This window comes from Drosophila arizonae, chromosome 2 (genome assembly GCF_054131065.1).
Source record: "Drosophila arizonae isolate 15081-1271.41 chromosome 2, UAZ_ARI_1.0, whole genome shotgun sequence".
Lineage (NCBI taxonomy): Eukaryota > Metazoa > Arthropoda > Insecta > Diptera > Drosophilidae > Drosophila > Drosophila arizonae.
Genome location: NC_142922.1, coordinates 5,701,454 through 5,718,066, shown reverse-complemented (window position 1 = coordinate 5,718,066; position 16,613 = coordinate 5,701,454). Strand labels below are relative to the sequence as shown.

The window sequence follows — 16,613 nt, the reverse complement described above, 5'->3', positions numbered from 1 at the left end:
TGGATAGTTTATATCATCGGCAAATATTTAAATATATGAAATTGACTAAATTTAAAATCATTAAACATTAACTAACACTAAGAAAAGCAATTGAAGTATTCATGTGAACAGCGATTAATGGCTCACTCACTCGCAACTGGTTCCGAAGAACCGAATTGCCAACCAAGACACTTGCCAGCCCTTCAACAGCTCATTTCATTTAGATATTTACATATATTTGGTCGTGTCGAAGTTCAGAAAAAAAAAGAAGACAAATACTGATTAAAACGCAGAGGCATCCGGGTAAGTTATTTTAAAAAAATCATTAAGAATACTAATATTACTAATTATAAACTGTGTAACAATGCAAAAACGACTTTGCTAGCGTTAAATTAACTGAGCAGCCGAGTGCCTTACGCCACGCGTTTCTTCCAATAAGATTATGAGTGTGTGTGTGTATGTGCAGGTCTGTGACGAAATCTTGAATAAAAGGTTATTTTTTATTTGGCTTTATTCATTTAATTGAGTTCTTCTTGAAATTGCAATTTAAAGCTTAAAAATAATGGTATGAATATAGCGAATAGTTATGTATAAAGCTTGTTGCTGTAAGTTTCTGGAAGCACCCGTGCATAAGCAATCATATTTGTGTCTGGATGTGTGTGTGCATGAATGAGTGTATGTGAATAGCGAAATTGTTTCTCCCCGCCCCCACGAGCTCATTCACTAAATTGCTTAGCAACAGTTAAAAAATAGAAACAGATTTTCACTATTTGGTGAAAATATATTTAAACTATGCTTAATAATAAGCATAAATATGAGCTGTAAATAAGATTTTGAAATTGCTAACTGAAAATTTTGCAATAAAATATGAAATGATCTGTGAGAAGTATTATAGATTTAATAGTTTCGAAAGTTGGTGAAATACATGATGAGATCAATATGTAAACATACTTATTCTATCGGATAGTCTTATTTAATCTGCTATTTATACAATTTTACTATAATTTAAAAAGTGCCGCGCATTGAGAGGCTGCCACCTTATGGATATTTTGCAGAAATGCCACCAAAAGTCTAGCATCTAACAAGTGGCAATTCATGCTTCTAAAAAGTAAAAATTTTATTCAAATTGCAGTATTTAAATACTGCACCGAATGTTTCTCAACACGTACAGTGCTTGAGCAAAAGCAGTTCAGCACGAGTGAGCAACATCGGTTCACTCTTTCCAACAAGTCGATTTCGTAGCAACACGAGTGAGGCAACATTTGAGTGAGTGAGGCAACATGACCATTGGTTGCCAATGTATGTTTTTCTCCCCTGTTTGATTCCTCAGTTTACGTTTGGAAGCAACAAAGCAAAGTACCGTTTGGACTGTAATTGAGCGTGTGCGTGTGTGATTAAATTTGAATGTGTGTGTGAGATTTTGCATTAAACAAAATTGTGTTATAATTTAAATTTGAATTTAAGTACATGCAAAATCAATTGTTTATTTAAAATAAATTAAGTAAAGTAACGAAGTACACAAAAACAGAATTACGATGTGCAGCTGATGGGAAAAAACCTACCACTCTTAAATTAGTGCGTGGGAAAAATCGATCCACAAACTATTTGCAAAGAATATGAAAAATGTTGGCTTAACCGATAGACTATGACAAAAACAAGTTCACTGTGATACATTTTTGCAGTACAAATTAGTTAACAACAAAACACTTAGTATAGTTTAAAAGAACCAACTTTCAACTATACACCTATTTTTCGAGTGCAATAATACAATTTTCGCCAAGATTCTCAAGTAACTAACTCATCTCGAAACATTCCTGCGCAACATAAAACAACAAAATGGCTCTAAAAACGTAAGCATAACTGTTTTTCAAAAGAAAAATAAATTACAACAATTTCATTGCGTTAAATCACAAAAAGGCCTAGTTTGTGTGTTCCTTGTCAATTGTTTTATTTTTTTTATTTTTATTTTGAGTAAATGTATATACAAATACATAGGTTTGTACATACACATACACAGTTACATTTGAGTATGCATTAACTTTAATGCAGATATGAGAAAAAAATTATAGAAACAATTTACGTGTTTGTTTCAACTCTCAACTCGTCTCCCAGCTGTTCGAGCATAAGTGTATATACATATATGCATGCATGTGTGTGTGTGAGTGGGGTACAGTGGAGCTGCTATTCATAGGTCCATTGTGAGAGAGACAAAGAGAAACTGTGCTGGTATCCGACTAGTACAGTTATCCAAACGATACGCGCAAAATTTATATTAACAATTTAATTATTGTAATACCTTCAATGCATTTTTAGTTAACCTCATATTGTGCGTATTTTGTGTGCAATTGTATTTTTCAAGTCGTTTATTGTTAGCGACGCACTGGGTGAGAGAGATCCAACCAGTGGAAGTGTTTCAATTCCATAGCGTATCGTTCGTTTCACTCTGGCTCTCTCAACATATACACTCGCAGTGCGCAAACAAAGAGTTTATTGTGTGTGTGCGTAATGTTTGTGTTCCCATTTGCGTTTTTGCTTTGTATTCTTACACCAATACCAGTGTATAAGATTTGAATGTATTTGTGCAAGCTCGAAAATTGCGTCAGCCAATTGAAAAATTTATTTATACTTGCGCATATTTACATGCTCCAAAATGTTAGCTAGACTTTTAACTGGATTTTTTTTTCTTTTAACTTAGCATAACTTATAGAAAAATGTTAACTCGGCTGAGTTTTTGGATTTACTTTGCTTATATTGATTTCTGTTTCGCTCTCGCTCTCTCTTTGCTTGATTTCACCTTCAGCGTTTTTTTTTTTTTTTTTGTCTTTAAATTGTTGCTTTCTGGGTCATATTTGTTGATTTCAATTAGCTGGTGGCGTCGCAGAAAACATATTTTATGTTATATACTTTATTTTACATATACATTTTCGTTTTTAGTCATGAACAAATAACCTTCGTAAGGGCTCCCACACAAATAATTTGTATCGACCTGAGAGTGTATACGTGTTGTGTTTGTGTGGGAGATGCTTGGCTGTGTGTATCGTTGCTTTCCTTATCCCTTCATTTAACTTTGCCCCTCCTATTGTGTTTTTAACATACTTTTGCTTTGCTCAGTGTCTTTAGCGTCTATTTTGTTGACTTTGAGGCGTTGGCGCGCATTTCGTTTGTTTTTTCATTGTTGCGTCTTTACATCGTTTGATTTGTAGCTTCCTCGGTCATTTACTATGTATGTGTGATTGCTGTTAGATAGAGGCATTGAGCGAGAGCATGAAAGATGCAGAGAGAGAGAGAGAGAGAGAGAGAGAGAGAGAGAGAGAGAGAGAGTTGCCATCTTGATCTTGACTGCGGTCAGCCGCCCCTTAAATAGTAATTCCGTCTCTGTTAAATAAAAAAAAATTTTCATTTGTATTGCTGCACAGTTATGTATTGTATCCAACATGTATCTTCGGTTACTAATCAAGATATATATATTTTTTGACAATATCTCGTTACTCGCCTGGCAAATTTTTGAAAAAAAAACTTTCGTCGCGACAGTCTTAAGTGAAACTTGAGTCTACAGCCAAAAAAAAAAGTAAATGAAAAAAAAAAAAAAAAAAAATATTGAACAGCTGTTCAATATATCAGGTCCATAAAGTGACGCATATTTATATACATATATAAAAAAAGAAAGCTGACCTTTGCTTCTTATCTATGCAGTACCACTGTGAAGCGTAAATGAGCTCAATAAGCATTTCAGAATGCACTCAACAAATGTTAATTTATAGAGCTCCCAGTTAAAATACGCTTTTCAACCCCTCCATCATATGCACATCCATATATAGGTAATTCAAGTTGCTCGGGCAACAATGAGTGTCAACTCGTGCCAAGCAAAAAAAAAAAAAACGACTTTGTTCCGACCACCCCTTTTTCTATTGTTGCTGCCTGTTAGTTGTATTTTCCTTCTTTTTCATTTTGGATTTTCTATTGATGTCGTTTTTCTAATTCAATTCAAAGGTGCTGAGGCATTCCAGGGCAGCTGCTAGGTTTCGGCCCTGGCAGCTGCTTGCAAATCGTTGCATCGACTTATCGTTCTGAGAATGGAATGGCTGGAACTGAAACTGATACTGGTTCCACTTATTGCAATGAGTCAATTCTGTGGGTGGGCGATAAGATCGAATTGTTTTATCTCATGGAATACTACAAGAATCCCTTCCGAGAGGAAACAATGAGGAATGTTTCTGAACGTCATTTTCAATAACATTCTACGATTTGACCCTAGTTCAATATCCTATCAACTTATCAAGTGTCCAACTGTGCTTTCACTACACATCATTTCAATATATCTGCAATAACCATTTACAATATGCGATAATAATTTATCTTATTGTTACATCCGCTGTACGTTTTCCTATATCTAATGGAATTAGCAACTTAGAGTGTACTGACTACCTGATAAACATATGTACATATGAATATACATCTATGTATTCGAAGCCCACTTATCAGTTACTGTAATTTTTCTTCTTTGTTTCCATTCTCTTTCGGGTACAAAGTGCGGACATTTTTGTCCAGAAAGGGCTTATCTAGACGCGTCCATAGAATACCACTAAATCAATTACCTCTAAAATCGAATACAGTTCGCGATTGTAATGACAATTGCCATGAACAAAAATTCCTGAATGCATTTCTCGTTTGGCTCACCGATAATGAAAACTAATTTAAGGCATTGAAGTCGGGCGATAATAGAAATGCAAATATATGTATTCGTGTATACGTCCGCTCTATTTAAGTGAGTCGAGTCCATTGACAGATTGTCGAGACAGGCCGCAGACATATGCACATCTAATAAAGTACATGCATACGCAGATAGTGAACATAGTTCCGCTGGGATCGAACTAGCGTCAGACAAAGTTCAATGGTTGAACTTGCAAACAGAACACAAAGCTAGACACGTGATTCGGAATCACGAATTTAGTTCAGCTGCACGCAGAGTGATAGAACAATTTTATAGCTAATGAAATTCTGGCTTTCTTATTTGTATAGTTTTTCTCTTTCTGCTTTGCTTATATACAAACGATGCGTACAGCAATTTGAGTACTGGCTAAATAAAAAGTAAAACAAAACTGTTTCCATTCCATTTCATGGTAATGCAATAATTTACCTCGTAGTGCATGCCACAGGACAGCTGCTGCGCCTGCGCCTTGTCAGCGGGCAGCATTTGATGTTTCCGCTTTGTCTGCCACTTCGCACTGTACGCTATAAATATTTACATATGTGTGAGTGTGTGTGTGTGTGTACAGCTGTTTGTTTGGATGTATGCGCTTGGGGTTGAAAACCAAATTTGGACGTCGCGACGTCGTCTATGTGGCTTCCTGGTTGGGCAGCTTTGGCTTTGGTTGGGGTAACGGACACCCTGGTTGACAGCCCTTAACAGTTCAGTGCGCAATTTTGCTTGTTAATTTCATCAAAGTTAAAGTCGCCAGTGGAACGTGTTGGTTATTTTAAGCTCAGCAAAGGGGTTGGTCATTTATTAAAAACGGACGGAATGGTGGCATTAGCACATGTCGCCGATCAAACCAATTCACGCAGGGTGGCAACTCCAACTGTTGTGTACCTTTTTGGCGTCACGTATGACGCGTATCGTCGGCCCTGTATGCAACATGATGCAAGCAGCAGAGCAGAAATTTCCCGAACTACTGTTGTTGCTTGAGTCGAAGTAACTGTTTGCTGTCTGTTTGCTTGCACTCGAAAGCTCTGTAGGTCTCCTTTTTTTTATTTATATTTACGTTTGTACATTTTGACCAGTAGCTCCAAGTGTCTTGTCATTTGTTGACCTTCAGCAGCTTTAAATACGCAGCCCAACATCAATTAGGCGCTGATAAATGAATAAACCGTTCGACAGTGCAAAACGAAAAAGCATAAAAGCAAAAAAAAAAATACTGCTGAATAATAGAGGGCATCTCGCTCGTGCAGGTGTTTTTTTTTTTTTTTTTTTTGAGACTATACACGTCCCCCTCGCACTTGCGTGTGTGCGTCTGCGTTCGCGTTTGTTAATTAAACAGAGTTACAAAACATAAACAGCAAAATAATGGAAAATATTTTGCGATCTTTTAACTAGCCGTTTTGATTTCATGCACTTTAGTTAAGGCAAATACAGAATAGATGAACACAAACACAGAAATAATTTACTTTCGCTTTTAAGCACTTAATGTATGTGGATACACATACATATGTATAAGATCAGCAGAGTCTCTCTCCTTGCTCTGCCTGCCTCTCGCTCTCGCTCACTCTAACTGAGATGATTACCTTTTTCTTTGTTTCTGAGCAGAAACAGTAAATGTTTTTTATATATGTATGTACGTACATATACAAATTCCAATATATTTTCGTATTTCACACCTGAGCAAGCCCAACTCCGACTAGCATTCGTCTTCGTTTTTTCGTTACGAAAATAGGCAAAAAGTGAAATTTTTTTTTATAAACTCGTAAATGTTGGCCAAGTTGTTGGAGTAGTTATTAACAATAACAACAAGTAACTGCAACATCAACAGCGCAGCCTAGGCAAAGCTCATATAAAAATAAAAACAACTACACGCATACACATAAATGCAAACCGATGCGTACACACATACTTATAGCTGTAAACGTGTGTGTGTGTGGGTATGCGTGTGTACGTGCTTTGCGTCAGCGGCACGCGTAATAGATTTTGTTTTTCGTTGACCAAAAGATTAACAACAAAATACACATAGACGAGAAACTAAAATCAAAAACTAAAAAAATAATAATTCGATTTAGAAATTATCGAATCGAATTTGGAAATATGGTATAAACCAATATTAACATATATATGCATGTATGTGTGTAAATAATTATAAAAATATGAGCCTTGAATATGATCAACAGAGAACAAGTCGTCTCTCTCACTCGCACTCATTTGTGAGACGGCAGGGAGGCCAGCCCAATCCAAATAAGCTGTCAGCAATACACACATACAGCTCGCATAAGATGACAGACAGCTCAAGCTTTATTTTTGTATCTGCTGTCTCTTTCGCACTGTTCCGCATTGCATGCAGCTTTATGCCCATCAGAGCGTCAAGCTGAACTTTGACTTCGTGCCGTTAGTTTGTTGCTATTGTAGCTTTGGGGCTCATTGCAGGGCTGCACCGTCATGTTTATGACTATCGAAAACTTGTTTTTTAGCTGGGCGACCTTGAATTGAAGCACTTGTTAATCCATAGCGAATGGGTTTATTATTGTGTTTTGTGAACGGAAGTAAAAAAGAGCGTGAGTTGTATGTTTTCGTCAGCTGGTGATGTTTTTATATTATTATTTTTGTTTATAAATTCTGCAAGTGCGTCAGATATGTGGATATTGGGCCCTCACCAGTTTAGTTGGTCTGATTCACATTTGAAATATGATTAAGGTGCGGTCAGTTTCTTAGGGAAAAGTTCAGTCATATGGATCATCGCATTCTACATTTTATATTGTATACCTGATTCACTGGCGTTTTGAAACGAGTTTAAAACAATTCGAACTTGAATTATTACTCATTGGGGTATTTTTAACTCAGTTATGCTTAGCCTTCAGAAAACGGGGTCTTAAACTGCTAGCCAGGTTAATGACAACTGTTTTGAAACACATTGTTCACACTTGTGATCGGGTTTTCATTTTTAATTTCGTTTTTTTGTTTGCGTCCGGGCTGTATGTTTACAATTAAAATTTCCCTTTCAACTATAAATACCAAAAAGTTTTTCTTGGCACCATTTCCCGCTGCTACTTACAATATTTCATACATCAATTGCTGCTGCTTCAGCAGCAATGGCAGCTATTTTCCCAATGCCATAAACATTTATCTCACACTTTCAAGTGGCTCCGCTCCACTCGTATGCACAGCTTCAAATTTCGAAACTATGTTTGTTAGTTTTTATGTCATTTATCATTTGCTTCTGTGTTTGGATTATTTAATGTTTTGTTTACGATTCCTCCATGTCAATTGCTAGCCCATGAGCATTAGAGAAAGCTTGTCCAGCCCTGGCACATTTGCTGTTATCTCTCAATCCCAGTGTATCCGATTCTGTGTGTTGCTCTTATGCGTGTGCGTGTGTGTGTCGATTTAATATTATTAGCTGTAAGGCGAACGCTGAATTGGAACAAGATGGCGGCCACTTTGTTTACTCAAGTGTGCGCAGTGAGCTTTTGTATTGAGTTCTTTGTTTTCGTTTTCTTCATTTGCAATCGGAAATCAATCAATGTTGAGGACTCAGGGAAGTCAATATATTTTTGTCTCGAATTCTTAGACATTCTGCATAAATATGTGATATTTCCCAGACTATTTATATGTGATTTGCCTTGAGACAGCGATCACACCCAACCCGCCCCACTTGCAGCCTTGTTAAGTTGTGTGATTTGAATAAAAATGTAAGCAATTTGACGTGAGGTCAGGTAAGCATATATAAAATATATTCCAATGTCAAACTTGCTGGCACACTGTGCACTCGACTTCTATGCTCAGTTTATAACGCTCAAAGTTCGTTCAACGCATTGTAAACAATTTAATATATTGTATATAAACAAAAAATGAAACGCAACAAGAGCAATGCTCTTTGACAAAATAACAATAATAATAATATTGCAATTCATTTCAATTTGACATTAATGAACTTCATTTGACATCTAGCATATACACAGTAAAAAATATATATATTTTATTATTTAAATTTTTATTAATTTATTTGACCTAACAATTAATAAATATGCTTGCATAATTTTGCAGCGTGTAAGTTTTTATATATTTTAGCTAAAAGAGAATTTTCCGAAAGAAATTCAAAGCATCTAAAAATCAGTTCCACTACGAACTGAATACACTGTAAACAATTTCAGCATCTAGCGTTTATTATCGTACCAAGCATTGAGCGAACACATAATAAACCACATTGATGCTAAAATTATATAATTTATATATTTATATATTATTTAATTAAATATTGTTTCACAAAAGAAGATAAAGACAATTTGTACGCATTGACTGACTGAAAGACAAAAAATCTAGATTGTCTTTCGTTATTGTCATTTGTACACTAAACACAATTGTCACGCTATATACATATGATATATTTGTTTCAATATATGTATATATTGCATTGTTGAGGGCGTTTTGTTTGTTAACTGTTTGCAAATTGTTGAAAGAATTGCATTAAGGTTTTTGTTCGGCTATTAACAGAGCTATCAATATATATACATATAATCTATATATATATTTGGATTTCGGCTCTGGGCTACTTGAACCGGTGTGTGCAGCACAAGTAGCAAACAGTTTATTTTATTTTCGGTTGCATTCGCGCTACCAGTGGATTATTATAATATAGTTGCTATATAAAGAGGATATAGATATCTATATAATCCCTGAAGCGCTGCATTTTTAGTCTTGAATTTCGAGCTGCAGATTGAGAGAGCATCTAGTATTTTCTAAGTGCACTCGTTGATATACTGCAAAAAATATATATATTTGAATTTGGCTTGAAATTCAATTTTGTGGGCTTTTTGCTGAAAATAAAATCGTATCAAACAAGTTGATCAAGGGACACATTTATATATATAAACCATAAATATATTTGGCCTTAACGCAAAGAGATTTTTGTATCTTTTTGCTGTTTTATTATACAAAACAACAACAACAACAAAAACAAACCTTGCCATATACAGGTACTAGGCCAGCCCTCACAATGTCTGTCCCTGTACGCTACTCTGCTGCCGCCGAATACGCCGTCGTTGATAGTGGTTTGGATAATACTCTAACCCAAGAAGAGCAATACCACCAACAACAACAGCAACTGCACCTGCACCAGCAACAGCTCGAGCACCAGCAACTGCAATACGCGCAATACCAACAGCAGCAACAGCAGGAGGAAGAGGAGGCTCTATTGTATTGCCAATTGCAGCAACAGCTGGAGGCAGAGCAGCAGGCGCTGGCGTTGCGGCAGCAGCAGGAGCAGTTGATGCAGCAGCGGTCATCGATGTTGATGTCCTCAACGGTTATGCCATCACTTGATTTGCCCCACAACAACAACCACAACATCACCAACAATAATAGCAACCACAACATCAACAACGCCAACAACAACAACATGGATGCAATCAGCATCAATGCTATCCTGGTCGATGATGAACAACCATCCACATCGGCTCAGGCAGCGGCGGCTATTTTGAGGGGCGAATCAATCAATGGTGGTGGCATAAACTTGGTGGATCATAATGCAGAGATGCCAACTGATTGGATGAGGATTGCGGAAGAGGGCCGGTATGGGACACCGGGTGCTGCTGGCTTGGAATATCAAAAGTACGAACAACAACAACAACAGCAAACACTGGAAACAGAAGCAGCAGCTGGACAAGGAGCTGGAGCTGGAGCAGGAGCAGCAGAGCCAACAGCGCTCAAAAAACTAGAGGATCAATTACATGCGCTCAGCTCAGATGAGCTGTACGAGACGCTGAAGGAGTACGATGTACTGCAGGATAAATACCATACAGTACTGTTGCTTCCCAAGGAGTCGAGGGTATGTTGATAACAATATAGATACGATTATCTGACTTTGAATCAATGACTATCCGAGTGACTGACTGATTGACTGGGAAGTCTGATTGATTGCATGATAAGCATTGACTGAACTCTTTTGGAATGAATTAAATTATTTAACTGACTAACAGACGAATTATATTTGTCTGCATTGCCAATCTAATCGTATATAGCATATATGGAACATCATTTATATATTGACATCCTATTATATCAATATCTATATTTATCATTCTCTATATTTACAGCGTGAGGTGACTGCCGGCGGACGTGATGGATCGGCGTATGTGCTGCGTTGCTTGAAGATGTGGTACGAGCTGCCATCGGATGTGCTGTTCTCGGCGATGAGCCTGGTGGATCGTTTTCTCGATCGCATGGCTGTCAAGCCGAAGCATATGGCCTGCATGAGCGTTGCCTCCTTCCATTTGGCCATTAAGCAGCTAGACTTGAAGCCCATACCTGCCGACGATTTGGTTACAATATCTCAGGTATGTCACAAATTCACACACATTAGGGTAAATGCCAGTGTCTAACATTTTAAATTGTTACAGTGTGGTTGTACCGCTGGCGATCTGGAACGCATGGCCGGGGTCATTGCCAACAAACTGGGCGTACAGATGGGGCATGCCCCGATCACATCCGTTAGCTACCTGCGCATCTATTACGCACTCTTCCGCAATTTGGCTAAGCAAATTGGTGGGGATTTCTTTAAATTCTATCAGCAACTCATTAAATTGGAGGAACTGGAGAATCGCTTGGAGATCTTACTGTGCGATGTCAAGACGACCGTGATAACGCCAGCGACATTGGCTCTAGTGCTCATCTGCCTGCATCTGGATTTCCACATTAAGGAGTCGTACACACGCGGCAGTCCCGAACTGAAGCATGTCTTTGAGTACATACTCTATCTGCAGGAGTACATGAGGGTATGTTTGATAAAGATGAGGAATAAGAATATGGAAAGTTATAATGCATATATATACATCTATTTCAGATACCCGATCGCGTTTTTACCTGCGGCTTTAGCATTGTCTCGGGCATTCTGTCTCATTACAATGGACAGAATAAGGCGCCCTACAAGCAGCGGCTTGTCTGGAAATTATCCAGTCGCACGCTGCGCGTCCTGCGCCCGATCAATCGTTTCTCATCCGATTTGCCCACCATTGAGGAGGGCATATCGAATGCTCTAGACGATGGCCTGCGTTCAAGGTAAGTGAAATCCGTAGATATAGATCTTTATATAATCAATATCATAGTATGTATATAGAAAGTTTTGATATGTAAAAGAGCCCAATTAGGCAGGGGTTTTAGTTTTTCTAGAACATTTCTGCTTCTGTCTAGCTGAAAAGGTCCGTTAGTTATTTTTAGCACTATTATTGTGTAGTCTTTGGACTAATTTGTATGTAAGCGAACGAGTATGTGCTGAGTTGTGTTTTTTGTTTTTGGTTTTTCGCGTAAACAAGTTTTTAGAATTGACGCGATTTTATTATCACAACAACAAGCACCAAACACCAGCAAAACAACAAACAACAACAATACGCATAGAAAATATAAAAATCATGAGACCCATTGGCTGGTTTTGCCTGCCCCCTCTGCCCCCTGTCCATGCCCATGCTCAACTTGTCGCATTTGCCAAAAGTGGTTCGACGAGCAGCAGCAGCAGCAACACCTACAGCTAGACAGCCAGTCATACATATGTATGCATAAATGTCCATATAGATGTGCACACATATACATACATACGCATATAGTTATATGACGGTGTGTGCGCCTGTTATTTTTTCGACAACAATCTTATCAGAGAGGCACGCCAACCAGGCGCGTGTGAGCGAGAAAAAGTACGAGGGTTGCTGTTAAAATTTACTGAAAGTTGTGAAATTCGCCACACATATCTAGAATTCGCTTTGTGAGTGTGGAATTCGCCGCGATGTGCGTCAATTGTTGGGCGACACGATGTGGGCGTCAGACCATCGATTTCTTTCGCCTTATTACATAAGTTTCTTTATACCATTTGAAGACCTTGACATTTCATGCGCTAAGTGCAGCATATTGAACATATTGAAAATGACAGCTACTATAGAATATAAATTTAATAATTTTTATTATTTTTAAAATTATTTCATTTATGACACATTCAAAAACTAATTCAATATGAATATTACTGAATTATAAATATTAAAAAGCTTAAACTTTGTTGATATTCAATATATACATAACATTAATTTATATTTTTGCAAAAAAAAAATCGTATGTACTTGACATTGAGACCTTCAAACTGTTATATTCCGAAAAAAAATCTATATATATATTTTGTGTATATTTGTTTTTTGTTTTTTTTTTTTTTTTTTTGGCAAGAGTATTAAAAATTCATTTCAATGCTTAAACTTTGTTGGTTTTTTTTTTTTAGCTTTTTAATTTGTGGGCCTTCAACTGTGTTGTTTTCTTATCTGACGAGGTGTTTTTATACATATACAATTATATATACCTTTGTTCCGTTTAGTCATAAGCATTTTGAGTTCAATGCACTATTTGACTTTCGCACTGCGTCGAAACAACTGATTGCACTTGCGCAAAGGCTTAAATCAGCTGATCAGCTGATATATAAAAAATGACCTTCAACTTGAGTTGGCAAAGTTTAGCGATAAAAAACAATGCTATAATTTCTTTTCTCGACTGCTAATTGCTTTAAGTATACTACCTTTCATTTTAATCAAATAACAATGCCTTTCTTCGTTTTTTTGTTTTTTTTTCTTGTAGAACCGAGAGTATTAGCTCCGAGGAGGAGGAGGACTGGCCAACTTCACCCATTATTCCAATTTTCGAACAATGTTAGTAGCACCTACTTACCCCCAGCAGCAGCAGCAAATTTGAGCAGCAACGAAGCAAACAACAAACAGCACCCAAAAGTCAACGAACAACGGACAAGTTTTGGGTAGCCGGATGGAAGCAGCAGCAGGCAGGCAGGCAGGAATCATCCATGCAACACAGCAGCAGCAGCAACAGGTGCCACACATTTGTGGCAGCAGTGGAAAAGACATATCTACAGCTACAACAACAACAACTGAGTAACTGCTCCACAAGTTTGTGAGCCTCTATTGTGTGTGCTTGTGTGTTAGCAATGGGTGTGCGTGTGTATATAATGCTAAAAGAGAAACAATGATGCATCATAATTTGTTTAGCATACGCACGTATATATATATATATATATACAACATCTATATATATATGTATGTGCGTATATATATATATAATTTACGCTGGTTCTACCATTTAAGAAACTATTGAAAAATGCGAGAGGTCAGCCAAAAGCCAGGCACAGGACACGGCACGAATATATAATTTTTCGATTTAATTTTGCGGCAAGACAGAAAAAAGTAACAAAAAAAAAAACAAAAGCAAAAAAAATCCAAAAAAATATACATAAATATAGAAATGATGCGGACCATCATACAAAAGATTGATGTTGTTCCGGACCAATTGAGATCGATGAAGGAAAACGATTTAAATGATAACTGATTATGAAACATGCTTACGGAATGGAACATTAATTTTTTGTGAAAAAAAAAAAAAACAAAAAACAAAAAAATAACGAAGAAAAAAAGTATCTATCAACCCAATTTCAAATAAGTTTAACGTAACTTTTTGTTATCCATGTTTGTTTTGTAAAACACTTAAAAAAAAACCACTGGACCCTTAAAAAAAGAAAACGAGAAAAAAATCAACAAAAAATCTAAAAAAGTACAAAAAATCATTAAATATAGACGACTATTAAAATATAAGTTAAATGTTCAAACTTTACCCCTAAAATCAAACATAAAATTTGGTCGCGCTGAAGATTCAAGCAAAACTATGACTAAGCAAAACGTAATACAGATATATAAAATAACCCCAATATGTAGTTCAGTGTGTAGTCGATCATTTTTCTGCTCTATAAATATATATATATATAAAAAAAAAAAAAAAAGAAAAGAAACGTCTATATAAAAAACATTCATAATTACTTTGAGCTAAGTGGAATTTGTTATTATTTATTTAACAACAAGCAAGATCTTTTTGAAATGAAATGTATTTAGAACAATGCAAAACAAAACACAACAACAAAAATCAATGATCAATTTTGTCTATATGTATTTATATGTATGTATATAGATGCATATAACTTTTAAATATGCATACTATATGCATACATATACATATATATCTATATCTATAAACACATTTCACTTTCATTTTTGTTATATAATTTAATACCTATTTAATTTATTAAAACACAAAACAAAAAATGACTTGTAAAAAAGAAAATACCATGTAATAAATATACTATAGATATTATTATAGCAAACCAGCAAAGAATAAGAGGGAATCAAAAATCAAGCAACTATATCTTAGAATATGTTGTCTTTATTTTTGGTTTTTTATTCAACTGAAGCGCCGCGCTCTGTTAAAAAAAAAAATTATGATGCATTATATAGTAAAATATATATATATATATACACGGCAGAACAACAACTATGAAGAATCAGGAAGCTCTTAACTTGAGCTAGCAAAAACTATCCGCAGAATGACAAAAAGCAAATAGCAACAACAAAAAAAGAAAACGTTTTTACATTTCTCTTAAAATTCTTTTCATTTTTAACAAAGGAAAACGAAAAATTTTTAAAGCAAATGCCAAATCGAAAAAATTTAAATTCGATTTAAACATTTTCTCTGTAAATTTTAATAAAATGCGCGTGTCACTGTGCACAGTGACATACAGATTTCTAATTGAAATATTCGCAACAAATCCAAATGTTTTATTTACCTTTGTGTGAGTGGCTGTGTGTATGCGTGTGTGTATAGCTGTAGCCAGACTAGCAGAAGCTCCAACTGTATCTTGGAAACTCTCGCTCTCACGATCTCTCCTCTCTGGTCAAATGTGAGTACACTTAGAAGAGTAAAGAAAAAATACTTAACAAGCCACACTCTGCACACTCTGCAAATGTAAATAAAACATTGATTGTTGTACAAAAGTCTTAACTTTTTAAATGAATGTGCAATAGTTCAACTATTATTTCCCCCCAAACAATTTTTAAATCTTTCATGGCAATACTCATATATTTTTTAAGCTTAAGAACAAACATACACAAATGAAAAGTGTAAATGATTTTTAATATTTAAGCGACGAAGCTAGAAGAGAAAATTGTGTGTTCATTGCCAGGCTGCATGAAAAAAAGAAAACATCGTTTTTTTTTTTATACATATATATTTTAATCTTAGTCTAACTTTAAATAATGGCAAAGTGACAAATAAGACAAACAACAACAAAATGGAAGTATAGACATAAGACTTTCTACAAGTATGCCGCCAGTCGGTTATTCTGACATTAATTGTAACTGTATTTTAGAACTAGCAAATTTTACACATTTTTAGCGCGGAGTTAGTTAAATATTTGCAAGCGAAGTTAAAACAAAAAACACAAGAAACAAAAACAAATAACGAATCATTTTAAATAACGAAATGAACTCTATATTAGTATTGTATAATTATTTCACTTAGTAGTACAAAAATGAGAACAAATGTACTAAATTCTCTTCCGCATTATATTTTAAATTTAATTTTAGTTTTAGTTTCATCTTTGACAAAGAGATCTTAAATTTTACATTTCATTATCTCTAGAGAGGTTTTGTAGTATTAGAAATCCATTCATTTTGTAAATTATCATCCATTTATTTAAATTATTCTAAATTTGAAATTTATAATAAGTTTTAAACGATTCGTCGTGGCAGGCAAAGGAGAAAGAACAATTAAGATAATTGAAGATTGTGTATAGGTGTTGAAGGAGCTGTAAAAGAACAACAAAAACCGTGATTTAATTCATTATATACACATGAAAAGAAATAAATGGAAAAAGTATTATTAAATGGTAAAAAAAGTTTGAATTTTATTTTGTTGCACTAATCAGAAAACAGTAGTTGAGTGGATCGATTCTATGACATCTTCATCATCGGTTTATTTTCGATAGTCATCGGAAAGAGTGTTGGAAAAGATGTAAACTCATAGTTGCACGGATATTCATCGATAGCACGCATGTCGTGTTTTTGCTTGG

At 35.6% G+C, this 16,613-nt stretch overlaps 1 protein-coding gene across 2 annotated transcripts; it reads left to right on the top strand.

The window, feature by feature from the left end:
• The first annotated feature begins 124 nt into the window (after positions 1-124).
• On the top strand, positions 125-15,311 carry CycG (cyclin G). 2 transcript variants are annotated; one of them, XM_018002477.2, is made up of 6 exons: positions 125-282; positions 9,658-10,508; positions 10,777-11,016; positions 11,080-11,454; positions 11,523-11,737; positions 13,286-15,311. In XM_018002477.2, exons 2-6 carry the CDS (start codon positions 9,678-9,680, stop codon positions 13,359-13,361), a joined length of 1,737 nt encoding a protein of 578 aa, XP_017857966.1. In that variant the 5' UTR covers positions 125-282; positions 9,658-9,677; the 3' UTR covers positions 13,362-15,311. The 2 variants fall into 2 exon arrangements, with proteins under 2 accessions (XP_017857966.1, XP_017857975.1); XM_018002486.2 differs by lacking the exon at positions 125-282 and adding an exon at positions 1,153-1,829.
• The last annotated feature ends 1,302 nt before the right edge of the window (positions 15,312-16,613 follow it).